We start from the raw sequence: 19,776 nt of genomic DNA on the forward strand, positions 1-19,776 counted from the left end.
CCTTTTGCCTGTCCTGAATCTCCTGCTAATCAGTTTCATGGATGAGCGCATTGGGATCTAGTGTTATTAGACCGGAGGGGTGTGTGTGTGCTCTATCTACTTTCTCTACACCAACTACCATCATTGGTCATCTTGCCAAGAACGGGTAGAAGCAAAAGGTCTGTCTGTCTCTCTCTCCACCAGCCAGATTAGCAACACCGTTGCTTGTGACAGTGCTGATCTGTTTGGCAATGCCAAACAGTGTGTGCATCCTGACTGCCAGGTGTGGTCTTCCCCTATTCCCTCCCCACCACCCTGCCCCATTATTCTTCTGTGCTGAAATTGTTCCAGTTGAATCACACCCAGAATGATAACTATATACACATTGCAAGCAAATGCATAAAACAAAGATCAAATGGCTATTAAAAAACAAACAGAAAAGCTGCCTCAATAGGGTGATTTAGACTGCAGAAGAAGTGGCAAGAAGGGATGCTTAATCCTTTCCCCACCGGCTGCTTCTCCTGCAGGGTGTGCTTAACCCATTTCCCACCAGCCTTTTCTCTGTTGCAAATTACCCCCTACAAGCTGCTTTTCTACCTGGAGCATCTCTAGATTCATGTAGGCAAACATGCTTTTGGAACCTTGCAGGTGAAATTGCTTGGGGGACAATTTGGAACGAGAAGAGGTGGGTGGGAAATAGGTTAAGCACTTCACACACACACACACACACACACACACACACTTCTTTGCTACAAATTCCCCCTCCCCCTCCCAAGTAATTCTTAATATTTTTTAAGGTCTGTCAGAGTTAGTCGTTAGTAAAAAGTTGCAGATGGTTATCTAGAAAATTGTCCTTATGTTTACATTCAAGTTCTTGGAATACAGATGTTTTGTACAATACTCTGCTATTTGTATGCAATTTTACATTATTATATATTAATTTTATATTGTAACATTTTGTAATTGCACATTAGCATTAAGGCCTGCAGCTGACCTGCCGTACAAACTATACTGATTCGGCCTGTCTTTAATATGCACCATTTCCAAATAAAACATTTTGTAAGAATAAATGATACACTGAACTGGTAGCGATTTTAAACCATTTAGCCCAATGATGCTCTTAAGCGTTTATTATATCACACTTAGGAATAATTAGAGAATAAAGCAGTGTGCACAATCAGCAGGCATCAATTTCATACTCATTTCCATATCTATCAATACAGGATTAAGGCTACATTCTTAAATACAATGATTAGACAGCAGCTTGAGGTGTCAGTTCCTGAAAACAGTCCTGCTTTCTCCCATAGCATGTCACAAATACAGGAACCACAATATCTAAAGGCAGCTGCAACAGCTGTAAATTGAAGTGGGAAGTGAGGCATTGGACAACTAGTTTTTAGTTGTTCACAGGTTCTTCCAAGGCATTGTCACAGGCTGGTTTATGATCATTTTTGTATTTAATTCCAAGGAAACTGCAAATTTTCTTCAACAGTAGGTCAACAATCTCTTCTTCTTCTGAAGCCTTAAAAAATCCACACAAACAGTTTTATGAGTATAGATAAAACAATTACATAAACCCGGATTGCCGGGCATACGTAAAATTAGTGATGACGATAATACAGTTAGGAAAAGACCGCAGTAGGTCCTATTTAACACTGTAGCTCACTATACAGCTTCAAGATCAGGTGACAATATTCTTCTGGTTCATGCTTACAGAGATCTTGCTATGTAGGTGACTATGAATTATTTCCATTGTTCAGATGCGGAACTGATGCTAAGCATGAGAAAGAGTGTCATGGAGTGACTCTGTGGCCAAGCTTAATCTAGATCTTGTAGACGTTCAGCATCAGCAATGAAACACAAATCCAGACTCTCCTTCCTTGAGGGTTTTCAAATGAAAAGCTAGACAAACATCCATCAAGCAAGCTTTAGCCAATGATGAGGGATGATAGGAGTTGCGGTCCATCTATATGTGGAGGGCCACAAGGTGTCCGCTCCTGTTTTAGCCCTATACCTAAATATCCATTAGCCTGAATCACACACACACACACACACACACACACACACAGAGTACATGTTGGTTTTCCTTTTCTTTGGAAATAATTTACAGTGTTTTAAGATGTGTGCAACCTAATCCTATGTAATCATTCTGAAATTAAGTCCCACTGAGTTCAGTGGGGTTCGCTCCAAAGCAAGTGCCCACAGGATCACTTTTGAAAGTCTGAACCAAACAATAAGTGGTTCCTTTGGAGCAGCACAATGGTGGCTGCTTTTGCCACAAGTTCTTTAAGGAACAGAACCTAACTTCTAACTGCTGTGCGTGATCATAATGGAAGCAGCAGTCGTCAACAAAGCTGTTGCAAACAAAACAGGGATTCAAATCTCTGAGCAAATTCTGTTAAATAGCACATTTATAGTGTACATAAACACTAAACGCACATTCAAATTCATGGAGGATTTTCTTCTTTTCGAAAATATGGCACTGAAACCTCTTTTAAATCAAAAGCCCCAGTTACAAAACTTTTATGGCCTGAATGTTTACTCAGAAGTTTGCACCCTAGAAGCCAGATCCTAACGATGTTTACACAGAAGAACTTTCCTTTGAATTAAATGGGACTTACTCACAAGTAAATGTGCATAGGACTGCAGACTTAAATTTCAATCGTATGCTATTTACTCAGTAGCAAGTCCAATTGTGGTCACTTACTGGGGGCAAACTCAATTGAAATCAATGAGGCTTACTTCTGAATAGACATAGGATTGAGTTGGTCTCCATTGAGATCTTCCAAAACTCATGTAGAGCACACAACATGGCAAATTGGTCCTAAAAGACTAGGATTTAGAAAATACTTCTATGAACAAACCTGGTAATGTTTCTGCTCCTCACTGAAAGCAACAAGGATCACAGAAATAAAGAGATTCAGCACCACAAATGTCATGAAAATTATGCAGGAGCCAATTAAGAAGGAGCCCAAAACAGGATTGTAGTCTAAGACCTGAAATACATATATAAATTGCAGTCAGGCATTTCACTATCTTATGAAGAGGGAAGAAAACTGGTTTGTGAAGTATTTAAAAACATTAAGTGTCTGATGTCCCTTCCAAACATCTTTGTCGCCTGGACAACAGTGTAACGAACTTTCTTGCCTGTTGCAGTCTAGCTCAATATTGAACAAAGTGCTTCCTTGTAAATATTGTATATTACAAATAAGAAATACTTGACAGATTGGTATTATTTATTTATATATAAAATGTATACTCTCAAGTGTGTGTGTGTGTGTATATATAAATATATATATAAATAAATAAATTCAGGGCAACATTACAATAAGTAAAAACAATTTTAAAAATAGAATAAAACAACATATTAATTTTTTAAAAGCCAATGCCTATGCTACAGTAGTGCAATCTTATGCATGTCTACCCAGAATAGGTAGGGATCAAACTTAGGTCATGGGGAGAGTTTCGGTTGCAATACTGCTGCCTACCACTCTGAAAATATGGCCCTCCAGGTGCCCGGATCCCGGGCTGTACGAGGTTGTGAAAGGTACGCTTCAGCACTTTGAACTGCACTCAGAAATGGACCAGCTGTCGAACCTACTTCAAAAGCGGTAAGGTGCATTCCCTAAGGCCCGTCCCGGTTAGCAGCCTAGCAGTTGCACACTGAACTAAACAGAGCTTCCAGGAAGTCTTCAAAGGCAGCCCCACATATATTGCATTGCGGTAATCAAATATGATTATTGGTACATGATATAATACTGGAGGAAAATTCTGAGAGTGCTGGAGGAAAATTCTGAGAATGCCTTGGACTGCAAGAAGATCAAACCAGTCCATACTCCAGGAAATAAAGCCAGACTGCTCACTTGAGGGAAGGATATTAAAGGCAAAACTGAAGTACTGTGGCCACATAATGAGAAGACAGGATACCCCGGAGAAGATGCTGATGCTAGGGAAAGTGGAAGGCAAAAGGAAGAGGGGCCAACCAAGGGCAAGATGGAGGGATGATATTCTGGAGGTGACAGACTCGACCTTGGGGGAGCTGGTGGTGGCGACAGCTGACAGGAAGCTCTGGCGTGGGCTGGTCCATGAAGTCACAAAGAGTCGGAAGCGACTGACCGAATAAACAACAAACATGATATAATACATCCTGGTTGCCCCTGGATCCAGTACAAATTCCTTGTCCTTTCCTTCAAGGTTCTCTGTGGCCTTGTCCATGCCGTCCACCCCCACTTATCTTTCCACTCTCCTGTCCTGATACATCCATGCTCAGGACCTTTACTCCACCCATTCCACTGCCCTCAGCTGTCGAAAGGTCACCTCCTCCAGTTAATTCAGCCTCTTCTCCCTTGTTGCCCCTTATACCTGTAACATCCTCACAGAGCACCTGGGCGCTCACCTCCCTTACATTCTTCAAAACATACATTTTCTGCAAAGTCTTTGATAAACCACTTCGTCCAAGACCCTTAAGCCTAGGTATGACTAATGAAAAGTCCAATCCTGTATATGCCTACTGAGAACAGAAGTATGGCCCATTGAATTCAATGGGATTAACTCCCAGGTAAGTATGGATAGGACTGCACCCTAAAATAAGCACATATTCTTCTTCCCCTAGCTCCACCTCTCTTCCCTTCCTCTGTTCACTTTTCTACCCTGTGTCAAATTTAAATTGTAAACTCCTCAGGGCAGGGATTTGTCCTTGAGGAAAGCTGTCTTATACTATGTACATTGATGGTGCTAAATAAAATAACTTGAAAGTGGTTTCAATTTATCCAACTGCAACTTTAAGAAAAAAACCTCTGAAGGCCAAATGCCATACCTCTTCATAGTTGAAGATTCCTAGCTGAAGGCTGACCATTGTCTCTGCTGAGTCAAATAGGGTCTTATAAGAGTTCAGCTTCCAGCCGTATATCAAATTTGTCTGCAAATTAAAAGAGAGAGAGAGAGAGAGAGTCTCGCATGCAAATCACAAAAGCTAGTTAGCAATGGACATGCATCATGCTGGGCAGGTTAGTTTCTCTGTAACGCACATCACTATTTTGCTACTCAAGCATAGGAGTAATACCTTTCTAAACCACTTCAGCGATCAGGGGAGTACTTTAGTTAATTAAGGACGAAGATAAGCATTATATTTTTTAAAAGAGCTCAAGGGGTGGGGGAGGGGGCACCCCTGAGCAGGGAAGTGAGCCAGTTTTACAGCCTAATTATTGCTGCTGTCAGCTATTTCCTCAAGCCCTCTCCCCCCCCCCCTCAAATTAGTTTAAGTCAACCATTCTGGACAAATGTGGATAAATTCTGTCCATATATTAGTTTGTTGCAGCAAAAACAGCATGGAGTCTTATGATGCTATGAAGAGGGGAACACAGTTATTATGGCATCAGCTTCTGTGGACTGGAGTCCACTTCAGCACATGTATGAAGTGTTATGCTGAGTTACTGGTACTTATATACATGGTTGGGAGAGGGGCGGTAGCCAGTGAGATCAGAGGGAAATGTGATGCAGAAAGTACAGACAGCGACAATTACTTTATTAACAGTGGCCGTTCACAAAACAGTTGTTGGGTGGTAACACAGGCATCCTTGCATTGGTGAGCTGATTAACACAGGAAGTGTGATTTAAAAAGCCTTTATTAGGGCCAAACTACATTGCTGGCGTCAATGGGAGCATCCCCTTAGGAGCATCCCTCACAATGCAAATAGTTTGAGACGAGTGATTTTCATCAGGACTGCAGTTGGGGAGGGGGTTAAATTCCTCTCCTCCCCACAGTCCCGATCCCGTTCTCTCCCCCTGCTCCCCCCAAACGCAGCAGCTAATTTTGTTTTAAAACCTGGTCTTGTGAATTGCAGTAAAGCATTTAATATACCTTGTAGTTCGCCCCTCGCTTGCTGTGATTGGAGCTCTCAAAAAAGAGAAGCAACCCATACAAGTTGGCAGCAACCCCACTGGGAACAGATGAAACACAAGGCTACTCACCGCGATGGAGTAGGCGAGGAACATAATTATGATCACCGTCGCAAATCCTGATATGTCCCCCCAGGCCCTCCTCAGGGTGGAGGTGATCATGTTCAACTTGGGGTTCAGCCTCAAGAGGTGCCAGAGTTTCACGGTGGACAGGAGCACCAAGAAGGCAATCAGGTACCCCAGAACTGCATCGACCGTCGCCGTCTGATTAAAGCTTACAAACCTGAGGAGGAGCAGGAATGAAATGAGCCAGCGTGGTGTGCCGCTTCACAGCCTTCCCCAGCCTCGTGCCCACCAGATGTGTTGGACTATGGTTCTCATCATGCCCAACCACTGGCCATGCTGGCTGGGGATGATGGGGTCTGTAGTCCAGCACGCAAAAAGGGCACCCCGTTGGGGAAAGCTGGTAGAATGTTGGGCCAGGGCCAGGGAGACCCGAGTTCAAATCCCCACTCAGCCATAAAATTGACGGGATGACATTGGGGCCAGTCACTTTCTCTCGCCCGAATCCACCTTGCAGGATTAGTATAAGAACATAAGAAGAGCCATGCTGGGTCAGACCAAGGGTCCATCCAATCCAGCATTCTGTTCACACAGTGGCCGACCAGCTGTCGACCAGGAAACCACAAGCAGGACACGACTGCAACAGCGCTCTCCTGCTCATGTTCCCCAGCAACTCGTGTACACAGGCATACTGCCTCTGATACTGGAGGTAGTATATAGCACCAGGACTAGTAGCCATTGATAGCCTTCTCCCCCAGGAATTTGTCCAACCCCCTTTGAAAGCCCTCCAAATTGGTGGCCATCACTACATCTTGTGGAAGTGAAGTCCATAGTTTAACTCTGCACTGTGTGAAGACCTCTTTCCTTTGATCTGTCCCGAATCTCCCACCCTTCAGCTTCATGGGATGACCCCACTGGGTTCTAGTATTCATGGGATGACCCCATTGGGTTCTAGTATTGTGAGAGAGGGAGAAAAATGTCTCCCTATCCACATTCTCCACACCATGCATAATTGTGTACACATCCTGTCTCCCCTTACCCTCCTTTTTTCCAAGCTGTTGTAACCTTCCCTCATAGGGGAGATGCTCCAGCCCCTTGATCATTTGAGTTGCCCTTTTCTGCACTTTTGCTGTGTCATTGCTGTGAGGATAAAGCCATGGTGGGAGAGAACCAGCATGCTGCCTTGAACTCCTTGGAGGAAAGGTGGGTTAAATAACTAACTAACTAACTAACCAAACAATATTGCTTTGTGATTTGGACACCTTCAAATGGAGCACATTAAAAAAAACTGGCCAGCTACTTCTCTCAGGGGAAAAACCTGGCAGTTGCGTATTTGTTTGTATTATATATATTTATACATATGCAAATGCTAATTCCTATTAACATCTTTGTAAACAGTAAAAGTTTATCTAAAAAAAGGGTCTCGCAATCAAATCAAAAAGCCTGGTTGGCAATAATGAGGAACACAGGAAGCCACATTATACCAAGTCAGACCTGTGGTCCATGTACCCAATACTGTTGACACTGACTGGCAGTGTCTCTCCAAGGTTTCAAGCAGGAATTTTTGTTGCCCTACCTGGAGAGGTCTGGGATCGAACCTGGAACCTTCTGCACGCAAAGCAGGGGCTCTACCACTGAGCTAACCCCTCTCCCCTGTTCAGCCCTGCTGCTGGGGTGGTGAGTTTGCAAAGTGCCAGGTCCTTACTCATCCTTATGCTCCTGGTAGTAACTGATGTCCCGTAAGCCCAAGATCGTCCGTCTGACAAACACCAACAGGGCACTCCAGCTGATCAGAATGATGGCCAGCTCCAGCAGGTTCCACTTGCTGCGGAAGTAATTCCATTTCAGAGCCCGCATGAGCTTTCCCTGTTGGAACAAGATGTTCAGTTTCAAAAGGGGAAAGGCAGATGATGTCTCCACAACACAACTTGATTTAGAGAGCAACCCTGTGGTCCCTGGGCAAGCGTCCCAGGGACCATAGGATGGCTCGGAAAATCCCTTCCAAGTTTGGAGACAATGCTCCGACCGCGGTAGGGGGAGTTGAAGATCCACACACCCCTGCCCCCTTTCAGCCAGTGCAGACAGAACCACGCAGGCCACCTCTGAAAAGCCTGTCTAGCGAAAATAAAGGAGAACAGAGGATGAGGAGGCAAATATCACCTCCGCTGCTCCTTCTGCCCTGCCAGCTTCAGCCCGGCAGGGCATAGGAATCCTGGAAGCCTCTGAATTCGGGGGCTTCCAAGCAGCGCGGGTGTAGTCCATATGATTGAGTCCTTACATGACTAACCATGGGTGACCTCAGATCTGATTAATGGTGATGAGATAAATGGGAGTGCTACTGGAATGGGGATAGGGCTGCCAACTTTGTTGATGTTGTTCCTGTTGGTGGGCTCCTCTGTGTTTAACAGCTGCGTGACATGCAGAAATTTAACACGGAAATGTAGCTAAGATAAATGCCTCTGAGAACTGCACCATTCAACAAGGGATGTTCTGCTCTACAAACTATTTTAGTTTTTATATATTCCCAACCATATCCATGGAGCATGTGCAAAGGGCTGGGATAGCATAGTGAGAAAAAGCGTAAGCCATGAGCTAAAAGACTCTGGTTTGGGGGTGCAGAACCTCTGTCAGTCCAAGGGCTGGATTCCATTTCAGAGACGCTCTTGGGGGCTGCATTCTGTGTGTGGGCGGGGCCAAAGACAAAACGGAGTGGGGACAAACTACCAAAAAACCAGCATATTTTTATTTATTTATTTATTTACTTACTTACTTACTTACTTACTTATTTCATTTCATTTCATTTCATTTCTATACTGCCCAATAGCCGGAGCTCTCTCATATTTCAGCTTACAACTCTTACTGTTATTAATTAAGCCTTAGGAAAGGCTTTTCAACCTTTTAGAACAGGGAGGAAACCTGGAAAACCACCAAATGATCACCAGTCCAGGGAAAGGAGCATGGCCATCTGGGGACTGTCACTCCAGGCGGGCCAGATTTGGCCCATGGGCCTGAGGGTTGCCCACCCCTACTCTAGTTGGCTCATATTTCAGCTCAGCCGTGAACTCATTGATTGGCCTTGGGTGTGATCAGTAGTTGGGTTAAGTGTGGGTTGTTTATCCTTCAATTAACCCACAATGGCTGGGTTCGCACAACATGCCACTAGCCCCGATCAAAGGCCACATATTTGAAAAGGTGGCCACACACACCCTGCACACGTTGTGACTAATCGTGGGTTAATTAATTAACTCAGGATTAGTCACAGCACATGCAGGGTGTGTGTGGCCACCATTTTGAATAAGCCACTGTGTTGTGCAAATCGGCCCATTATCTTAGAGCAGCAGTGGGGAACCTGTGGCCCTCTAGATGTGATTGGACTCCAGCTCCCATCAGTCCCAGCCACCATGGTCAATGGTCAAGTATGATGGGAGTTGTAGTCCAAGAACATCTGGAGGCCCAGATCTAGAGGGCCACCTCTAACTCGGAGAATTTCGTGCTTTGTTCAGAGACAGCACGCCTCTGAATACCAGTTTCTGGGGAACAACGGTGGGAGAAGCCCATTGCCTGCATGCCCTGTTTGCGGCCTTCCTGGAGCTGGAGGCATCTGGTTTCCCACTGTGGGAAGCAGGCTGTTGTGCCAGATGGCCCTTTGGGCTGACCTAGCAGGGTGTTTCTGGCCTTTCTTACCTGTTCCACCATGTAGTAGATGACAAAGAGGAAATAAATTACTTCTGCTGCCACTACAAAGATATGCAGACCATCTGTGTATGGATAAAGCCGGACACTCTGCAGTTCAGCCCGTGCAAAGAAGGCCCCTGTACATCAAAGCAGAGATTAGTATGGTACTCTATAGGGCACTCCATCCTATTCATTTATTTATTTATTGCATTTATATCCCGCCTTTTTTCCTCTTGCAAGGAACCCGGATCTCTTGACTCCCTATCCAACACTCTCTCCACTACACCACACTGGCTCTCACAACCTATCTTCTTCTAGGCATCTATCTTCTAGGTATCCAAAGCACGGCTTGTGAAATCTGAGCTAAAAACATTAGGCATCTGGAGTCCGTGCAATCCAAATTCTGCACCCGAAAAGCTGAGTGCTGCAGCCAGTATACATCACCTAAATGGAGTGAATTTGCATCACGTCTTTTATTTTGAATAATTCATCTTGCAGGTGTACTACCTTTTAAAAAAACAAAAACCACGATTTTGCATATTTTGTTCTGATTTTGAGAGCTATCCTGAGATGTACAAGCAGAGATCGATGACACAAGTCTGATCTGATTGAAAAGCAACGCTCTCTGTGGGCAAACCACTTCTCAGTATATACACCCCAGCCTCTGTCTTGTTTCGATGTGCTTTCCATGTGTGCGGCTCCATGCGCATGCAGTGCTGCAGTGGCAGTGTCCTGCCGTTGCCATGCAAGGTGGCCTGCTAGTGCCAGTGATGTAGTGGTGTCAGGGCTCTCGGGGACGCAGCGCTGGCACTTTCTGATTAGCAGGGGCTCCGATATCATCTGCCACCACCACCCCTCCCCGCCTCAGACTGCCCCGTTCCCTCTCAGCTTAGCTGCACTCCTCACAGTAGCTGGAGAGAAATGAATGTTCCCAGCAACAATATATTGTTCCCTGTTGTGATCCAAAGTATTTGGCCTGGTCTTGAATGGGCAATGAAGACCTATTAGTTTTACCAAAGACCTGCTCCTGGTGGAGATGAAAATGGACAGAACTGCTCTGTTGATACGGATCAAAACAGCTGCTTGCATTCTTGGCCTCTCCTTGGGGGCGTGGCTATGGAGACCCTCACGATGAGCACCTACACCTCAGAACTTACCACATACAGCACTGTATATATATGGGCCAGTACATCCCACAGACACATTTAAATGAGATGGAGGCCCACGAGCAGCTCCTGTGTTCAGAAGCAATGCTTAAACTGGGCTTTTGCTGACTGTTAAAAGGCTATCAAAGGCTAGTAGTCCTGATGGCTATGTGCTACCTCCAGTACCAGAGGCAGTGAGCCTATGTACACCAGGCGCTGGGGAACGTGGGCGGGGGGGTGCTGTTGAGCTCATGCCCTGCTTGTGGGTTCCTGATCAACAGCTGGTTGGCCACTGTGTGAACAAAATAATGGATGACATCGACCCTTGGTCTGATCCTGCAGGCCTCTTCTTATGTTCTGATTAAGATAGATGGACTACAAAGCATTGGATGGACTCATTAAGCTTTTATGCTCCATGTGGGATAAATGTTAGCTGGCCAGAAGAGGTCCCTGAAGGAAATAGGGTACACTATTCTGGGGTAGCATAGTGGCCAAGAGATGGAGCTTTGAATCAGAAAGTCTCCAATTCAAATCTTGCCTCTCCCATGAACTCATTAGATCGCCTTAGGCAAACCACTCCCTCTCAGCCTCAGTCCGTCTGTCCCCACCACCACCACCCAGGTTTATGGGGGATAATAATATGGAGTTACCTCACAGCAGGGGCAAGGAACCTCTTTCAGTCTGAGGCAGTGGAGGCTGGTGGCTCCGATTTCAGTGGGGCTGTCGCTCCGTTCTGGGTTTTAATCAGAACCAGCCAGAACTCTAAAGGGGCCACCCAAAGTGCTGAACCTATTTGGGGGTGTGGTTTAGCACCTTGAAAAGATCCTTTAGAGTTCTGCTTGCTTCTGACTAAAACTCAGAATGGAATAGCAGCCCCACCAAAACCGGAGTCACCAGCCTCCACTGGTCTGAGGGCTTAATTCAGTTTCAGAGAAGCTCTCCAGGGCTGCTTTCCAGCAGTGGGTGGAGCCAAAGGCAAAGGGGGCAGGTCCAAAAATGCAAAATATACTAGCATATTGTTCTTTCTATATATATACACGCCTGCTTGCGCGCGCGCACACCTTGTAGCTTAAAGCTCTTACCTAACTAAGGGTGCAACCCTATGGATGTTTAGACAGAAAAAAGTCCTGCAACTCCCAGCATGTCCCAGCCAGCATGGCTGGCTGGGGCATGCTGGGAGTTGTAGGACTTTTTCTGTCTGAACATCCATAGAGTTGCACCCCAAATAACTAAGCCTTAGGCGAGGCATTCCCACCATTTAGAATGGGGGAAAAAAACTACACAAAAGCTGAGAAACCATCAAGCTATCGGTGGTTGGGGAAAATGCGGTGTGTTTTCTGGGGAATCCCAGGGGGCCACCTTTGGTCCCTGGGCCTGCGGTTCCCCACCCCTGCCTTACAGGGTTGTTGTAAGGATTACAACTAGATAATGCAAGATGAGCACTTTGCACGCTTGGCAGCGCTATACAAATGTTATGTATTATTCCTATCACCACCACCACCACCACCACCATCATCATCAAAAGGAGAACAAGGCTCTCCTTTACTATTTGCATAGAAGAGGAAACTTCAGCAGGTGCAACGTGTGGTGGAGGGTTGACGGAAGCTGCACCCAGTTGAAATGTCCTCTTTTATGCACAGATTCAAGGTATGGAGACCCTGTCCTCTTCTGCACTTGACTGCCCTGAGACTTATGGGATCTCCATAATATTCTGAGTGAATATGAAATTACTACCGCGATTAGGAGGCACGATGTACCAGAGCATCTCCCAGAGCAATGTAGACCCTGCTTTCCTCTTGCCTAAAAACACTGGCACAAACTTCGAGCTCTCACCTAAGGCATTGGTTTCAAACATGAGGCTGACAATGCAGAAGAGCTTCACGTTGGCATTGTGGACAGTGAACTCGACGAACACCGCTCTCGTGAAGGTGTCCAGCCAGATATTATGAAAGAGGTATTGTAGAATTCTGCCAGAGGACAAACACAAGGAATAGAATGACAACAGAAAGCACAAGCCCAAAGAATGCGTGATTGGTTGTACAATGTTATGGCCCTACAAATGTTACGAGGCTCCCAGTTATGGGCAAGAGCTGGTGATACCCAATCTGAAGATCCAGATAAACATAAAGGGGAAAAATCCATTTTCTCCACCGAGAAGGCCTTCATGACATTCAACCCAGCAGATTCGGAGGGAGCAATCCTATGCAGATAGGCGGCCGCCTCTGAACTCAGTGGCGACCACCTATCCAATGCAGGGCAGGAGAAGCACGGAGGGGATCACCTCCTCCGTGGTCCAGCTGCCCTGCCTTCATGGCCAGATGGCCGATTTTAGCTGTCTAGCCACAGGTCATTGGAGCGGGGGCTGGGGAGGTCAGATGGTGCACTCCCTGCCCCTGGAAATGCCCCTTTTCCCTGTTCCGCACTGGTCTTCCGAGCACGGAGCCCAGGGATGATCTGCACCGCCAATATCGCCGGGGAAGCAGCTCTTTGGGAACTGACCTCGGAGCGCGGGCTCCGAGGTCGTTCCCGGAAACTGACCTATCCTATGGCTGTCTCGCTACTGTCTAGTGGCCGTAGGATTGTGCCCTAAGTCTCTTTTTACCTAGTTAACCTTATTCAGGTAGCCATGTACTCACAGTATGTGTAGACCGATAGATCTTGTATCCCCAGTTTGAGACATCCTGCAGCTGACAGTTCTCCCACTTGGGGCACATCCGTACCACAACCTTAGCATGGCTAGCTGGGGAATGCTGGGAGTTGCAGGACATTTTTCTGTCTAAACGTGCATGGAATTGTGCCCTAATTTGATTAATTTATTAAACTTCGCTGGCAATAATAACAATACTAATAATATAGCAACAAAACTCAAGCAACAGAGAGAAGAAGGTACCTGGAGGCGTTGTGGGAATCTGTCCCCAAGTGAACCACGTACCCTCCACCTCTATAGACTGCCAGTTTGCCCCATATCGCGTGCCCTCTCAGTTTGGACTGGCTCTGATACTGCCATGCAGAACTGAGCTCTGAAGAGTTATCGAGGGAAGAAATGTTCCACTGCACTCCGTAGTCGGCTGTGTCTTCAGTGTCGAAAGAATACGCAGCGTGGCATTCTCCAACTGTCAACTGCAGTTTAGGGGCTATTGGGCAAGTGTCGCCCCTCACGCGCACTTGGCGAATCCGTGCACTGCCCACCAGCTTGGAGTTGCCATCTGTGATAAAGCCTTGTTGGGATTTAAGGAGTGGGGGGGGGGGAGGGTTTGAAAATGTAATTTGATCTGTAATCATTTGCAGTGCTCTCAAATTTAATTTGCTCCCCACCAACAATTTTGGCCTTTGATTGTTTAACTTAAACATTAGCTTCCTTGCCTTGACATGAAGTATCTTTTTACCTTTATATGAGCCATATAAATTGTTGACTAAGGTGGTTCTGGCCCATTTGAAGAAATCCGGATAACCTAAGATGTCTTGGAATCCATCTGTGAAGCTGCTTTCAATGTGTTTATTGAGATAATAGGAGTTAGGATCTCGTTGTCCATAGGCCACCAAAAGTAACATCCACAAGAAACCCAAGTAGGCTGGAGAAAGGATGGCAAACACAAAAGAAGTTAGGTTTCCAAGTCAAACCGGTGCCGTGTCTGTCCAATGCATATCAATGGGAGCATGGTTATCATACTGCTAGGCTATGATGATCACCTCACCCAAGCCCTCTCTAATGAGCTCTAATTAATTTACTTCGGTTTATAAGAAGCAAGCATGTTTCTCCTATTACACTCCTGGGGTGCACTGACAGCTGGATGTGCCTGATCTCGTCTGATCTCAGAAGCTAAGCAGGGTCAGCCCTAGTTAGTACTTGGATGGGAGACCGCCTGGGAATCAGGCTTCCTGTATTGAGCAGGGGGTTGGACTCGATGGTCTTGTAGGCCCCTTCCAACCCTATGATTCTATGATGTCTGGGACGCCTGTTTGATTCAGGACAGACATAGGGCTTTTCTACATGAGGCATTTATCGTGAGCTCGTCATTCCCTACTCACAGTTGTTTATGGGTTTTTTAAACAATGACGTGGCCCTCCAGTTTTGCTTCTGTGTCTAAACAGCACTTTCAGTGAGTTTTTTTAGAGCAGGCAAAATGCAGCATTTAATTGTGAAAGTAAAAGAAAGCACGATTTCTTCTTGTGTATTTGTACTATTCTTCTATACCACAGTGCCAGCTAGAGGTTATATAGAGGAAAAGCAGGAAAACAAAAGCTCCTTGTGTAGTGCTCGGATCTCAATTCTCCAACAAAAGTAGATTCTGTGGATTAACAGCTGAATAACAGCTGTTCTGCAACAGTGACATGCAAAGGAACCATAGAATAGCATCCTCCTATGGGACTCTGACACCTTTGTTAGCAGATAGGTTTACATTATTAAACTGTGGCTGTTAGGGTGACACAGGGTTTGTTGTAAAAAAAACACAACAGCAGAGGCCTAGTTCATACAGAAGCCTAGTTCATACAGTAAACCTTCGACCATGTGGGGTAAAGGTTAGAGGGTTGCACTAGGACTGGAGAAACCCAGGTTTATACCCACTTAGATACAAACTTCAGTGGATTACTTTGGACCAGTCACTATCTCTTCAGCCTAAGAACCTAAGAAGAGCCATGCTGGATCAGACCAAGGCACCATCTAGTCCATTATTCTGTCCCCACAGTGGCTAACCAACTGCCCACGGGAAACCCACAAGAAGAATAGGAGTACAACAGCACCCTTCTACCCATGTTCCCCAGCAACTGGTGTACATGGGTATACTGCCTCTGATACTAGAGGTAGCCTATAGCCATCAGGACTAGAAGCCATTGATAGCCTTCTCCTCCAGGAATTTGTCTAACCCCCTTTTAAAGCCATCCAAATTGGTGGCCATCATTACACCTTGCGGTAGCAAATTCCATAGTTTGACTGCGTCATGTGGTGAAAAAGTCCTTCCTTTGATCTGTCCTGAATCTCCCACCAGTCAGCTTACTTAGTTATGAGGATAAAATTGGAGGTGCTGCAAAGATACAACTGGGGTGGGTGTCTGGGAATCGGGGAATCTTGAACTCACTGGAGGAAAGTTGGGGGGTAGAAATATAATAAATAAAGAATGAAATACCACTTCATAGTGCAGGTAGGGTCTTATATAACTGCATGATCCTCCATAGAGAAACCACAGGGAAACTTGGAAGTTAACAAGGCTTGGTTAGAACCCGTCTCCCTGACAAATTTGTTTTCTGTGTACATTTATTCCTGCTCCCCCACCTATAGACAAGCACTCGGTCATGTGATTCCCCCACCTTTACCCTAAGGAAGGGTAACCTGGACACAGACATATAATTTCAGTGAAACTATGCCTAAAAGTTAACATTAAAGAGCTTGAACCTAGCTTTGGGGCTTCTTCACATGGAGCTTTTATCCTGCTATTGAGATTGGCTACTCATGGAAGTTTGCAGGCCCTTTAGATGATGTCGTCAACCTCCAGGGCGTCTCCTGCACTAAATGACCTCTATTCCATTTTTAGTAAGATTGGAGATAATGAGCTACCAAATTACAGCACTTGAGTTCCACTTGAGTTCCCTCCATGAAGAGAGCAAAACCCGCAATAAGAGGAGCTAGGCCACAGCGCCATCTAGCAGCTGTATAATGAAACATATGGAAGACTCAGATAAGGGGGAAAAGGAGCGGGAAAGGGGCGGGGGGGGGAGGAAGCATGTGTAAAGGGAGTCCGTTGTGATCCTGCATTTAATATGGAAGCAGAAAGACCCGTTTTAAATGCGGGATTCTAGGCTGGTGTAGAGATGCCCTTGGTCTTTGCGTAATCTTATAACTTCTCCAGATCTATTCCCAGTCTGGCTTGGGCTACAGTTGGCAGTGCTGTGCTTGCAAATTCAGACCTTGTTTGAAAGCAGGGATGGACAATTTCGGGAGATCTAGGGGGCATTTTTGCACCCTGGACGCCCCCCCCCCAGTGGTAGTGGGGGTGGGGACAGTATGGGGGGCAGCATGCAGCCCGGGGCTACGTGCTGCCCACCCCTGTTTTAAAGCTTCTCCACTCATAAAAAGTATAAAAAGTACCCAATATTTCTCTAATCAGGGCAAATGCTTTCTGTTCCTTGATGCGGTTGTTCTTCATTTTTTCAATGTCGATAGCAGGAGGCGGCTGGTAGTTGTTGCTTCTGCTGTCTCGACGGGCTCCAAAGATAGGGTTCGAGTCACCTGCGCAAGAAGAGGAGGTGGCAGCTTATTACTATCTGGAATGTATCAGCTGGAAACAACAAAGGCAGAAAAATATTCGGAGATTGTGGCTCAAATACAACAGGACTGTGAGCCAGCCATGTCAGGCAGGTACAACCACATTCTTGGCCATCTAGGAAGTGCCATTTCTGGTGGGAATTACAAAGCCTCCTTTGGAGTAGCATTGGAACCAGTTTTGATTGTCTAAGGGTGCAACCCTATGCATGTTTAGACAGGGGAAAGTCCGACAGCTCCCAGTATTCCATAGGATGGCTGGCTGTGGAATGCTGGGAGTTGTAGGATCTTTTTCTGTTGCACCCCAAATCTAAAAAGAAGAAGAAGAAGAAGAAGAAGAAGAAGAAGAAGAAGAAGAAGAAGAAGAAGAAGAAGAAGAAGAAGTGAATAAGAATAAAGAAGAACAATTGAAATGATTGCAAAGCATGAAAGAGCCTACTTTATCAAGGCAGATTGAAAAGGGTGGGCCTCTTTAGCCTTATAAAAGTATGGAGATGTTCTACAAATGCATTGGGAGGTTCGCTGTATGGGGAATGCTGGGAGCGATAGGGCTTTTTTCTGGATAGGATTGTGCCCTTAATGACTTTTCAAACCTGTAGAAAGGCAATTCTGGTTTTCCGGTCAAGGACTTGGTAGTTTTTCTGAAGACTTGACAATATAGAGAGTTTGCATATTGCCAAAAGCAACCCCAAATCCCCTGGCCACAAATACAAGCAGTGGAGGCTGGGGGCTCCTATTTCGGTGGGGCTGTGCATCTGCTCTGGGTTTCAGTCAGAACTCTAAAGGAGCTATCCAAAGTTCTGAACCCTATCCCCAAAATGGATTCTGCTCCTTGGGTAGATCCTTTAGAGTTCTGTCTGGTTCTGACTGCAATCTATAGCAGATTCACAGCCCCACAGAAATAGGAGACCCCAGCCTCCTCTGAATCCAAGCTATAAATACTCAGCCCCCCATCACCAACCCCAGACTGATTTACATTGCAAACCCTATTCATGTTCACTCTCCAGTAAATCCCACTGTGTTCAGTGGAGCTTACTCTCACAAAAGTGTGCATAGGATTGTAGCCCTAATTATTCTTGTTGTGGTCTGCATTGCTATTTTATGCTAAGATAACTATTTGAGATCATTGATTATGCTGTTTTAGATTTGTATGTAAGCTGCCTTGATTCTTATTGAAAAAGGAAGACAGGAAATACGTTTGAAAAACAATGTTTCAAACCCCAGCAGAGAAGCTGAATATTTAGAAACGCAAAATAACGAGGACTTACCCAAGACCTAGGATTATGAACCACAACATCACAGGATAACTGAAGTGTAGAAAAGGTTACAGATTTCAAGCAACACAAATGATCCAGTACCCGTCATGGCTATCAAAACGGGCAGGAGGAGAAAAAATGTTTGGCTTAAGGCTAGATAAAAATAGATCTCGACACAAGGGGGGAAAGGCCTAAATGGAGCTAGGAGACCTCTGCTGATAGGCAGTGAAACTTCCACTTTTCAAAGATGTCAAGGGGAGCTGGCAGATGTCCAATATGGCTTGGCTAAGTGCTAATTTTGTCTGCAAAATTGATGTGACGGGAAGCAATCTCACTTGGGAAAACAGATGATCCTGTAACCTCATGTGGCTGGGTGCTTGCCCATGGAGTCCTGATACACTCATCTTACAACAGTTGCACCAGTTAACAATATGCTTCCAGGCACAAACAAGTGTTGGTAATTGCCTTTAAAACCCTAAAGGGAGAAATCCTAGGGCCCCTAGACAGCGTCGGAGGGGCTGTAGGATATTTCAGATTCCCAGCTCAGAGGTCAGAGACAGCATTCCAACCTCGGAGCTGGGAATCAGAGCTCCGACCCCCTCCCCCCCACAGCCAGCATGGAAAGAACCATGCAGGCTGCGAGGCCAGGAATGTGACCTCAGAGAGGGGTAGAAGGGGGCGTTTCAGTGGGCAGGGCATGGAGGAGACTGGAGAGGCCAGGATATGAGATATCCTGAGGCCTCTCCAACTTCCTTCCTTCCCCTCCGAAATGCTTTCACTAGATGGGCTAAAAAGCCCATCTAAAAAGCTCATCTAGTGAAAATGAAGGGTGGGAGGATGGGGAGGCAAAGATCACCTCCAACGCTCCTCCCGCCCTGCGTAGGATGCTCATAAGCCTCTGAGTTCGGGAGCTTCTGAGCTTCGACAGCACAACCTACATGATTGCACCATAAATGGCTTAGATCCAGGGTACCTCAGGGACTGCCTCCTCCCATATTATCCTTCCCACTCCCTAAGATCTGAAGGAAAGGCCCTGCTCTGTCCTCCACCTACCATGGAAGCACAGTTGGGTAGGACAAGAGAGAGGGCCTTCTTAGTGGCTGCACCCAGACTGTAGAATACTTAGCCCCTTGAGATATGGTTGGCCCCATCCCTGTTTTTCACCAGCTGTTGGAGACTTTTTGTTTTGTTTTGTTCCGACAAGCTTTTGCTTTGTGCAGCAAACAACATTTTTATAATCTGGTTTTAACTGTTGACCCAGTCTCTTTTATTGATTGTTTCTACTGTTGCTATTAAGCCTTAATGGCTTGGGGCCAGGTTATCTGAAGGTTCGCCTCCTCCCTTATTTATTTATTTATTTTACAATATTTATATACCGCTCCACATCAGAAGATTTCGGAGCAGTGAACAACATGGTAAAAGAATAAAACAGCAGGTTAAATGAGTTAAAACATTTGTACTTGCCCAGACCCTACGATCATCTTCGGGGTCTTTCTCCAGG

The 19,776-nt window shown here is 45.7% G+C and overlaps 1 protein-coding gene across 1 annotated transcript in view; it reads right to left on the reverse strand.

Annotated features, from left to right (window-relative positions):
• Window positions 1–1,075: 1,075 nt before the first annotated feature.
• The window catches only part of LOC146339023 (polycystin-1-like protein 2), a 110,856-nt gene continuing 92,155 nt past the window's right edge, over window positions 1,076–19,776 (reverse strand). Inside the window, 10 exon segments of the mRNA XM_084812890.1 lie at window positions 1,076–1,501; window positions 2,844–2,975; window positions 4,796–4,897; window positions 5,950–6,160; window positions 7,646–7,806; window positions 9,625–9,752; window positions 12,594–12,727; window positions 13,651–13,978; window positions 14,147–14,332; window positions 16,846–16,986. Of these exon segments, the coding sequence (XP_084669016.1) occupies window positions 1,376–1,501; window positions 2,844–2,975; window positions 4,796–4,897; window positions 5,950–6,160; window positions 7,646–7,806; window positions 9,625–9,752; window positions 12,594–12,727; window positions 13,651–13,978; window positions 14,147–14,332; window positions 16,846–16,986 (1,649 nt within the window). The 3' untranslated portion in view covers window positions 1,076–1,375.

Source organism: Heloderma suspectum, chromosome 8 (genome assembly GCF_057233095.1).
Source record: "Heloderma suspectum isolate Gila_16-S chromosome 8, 16-S_ref, whole genome shotgun sequence".
NCBI lineage: Eukaryota > Metazoa > Chordata > Lepidosauria > Squamata > Helodermatidae > Heloderma > Heloderma suspectum.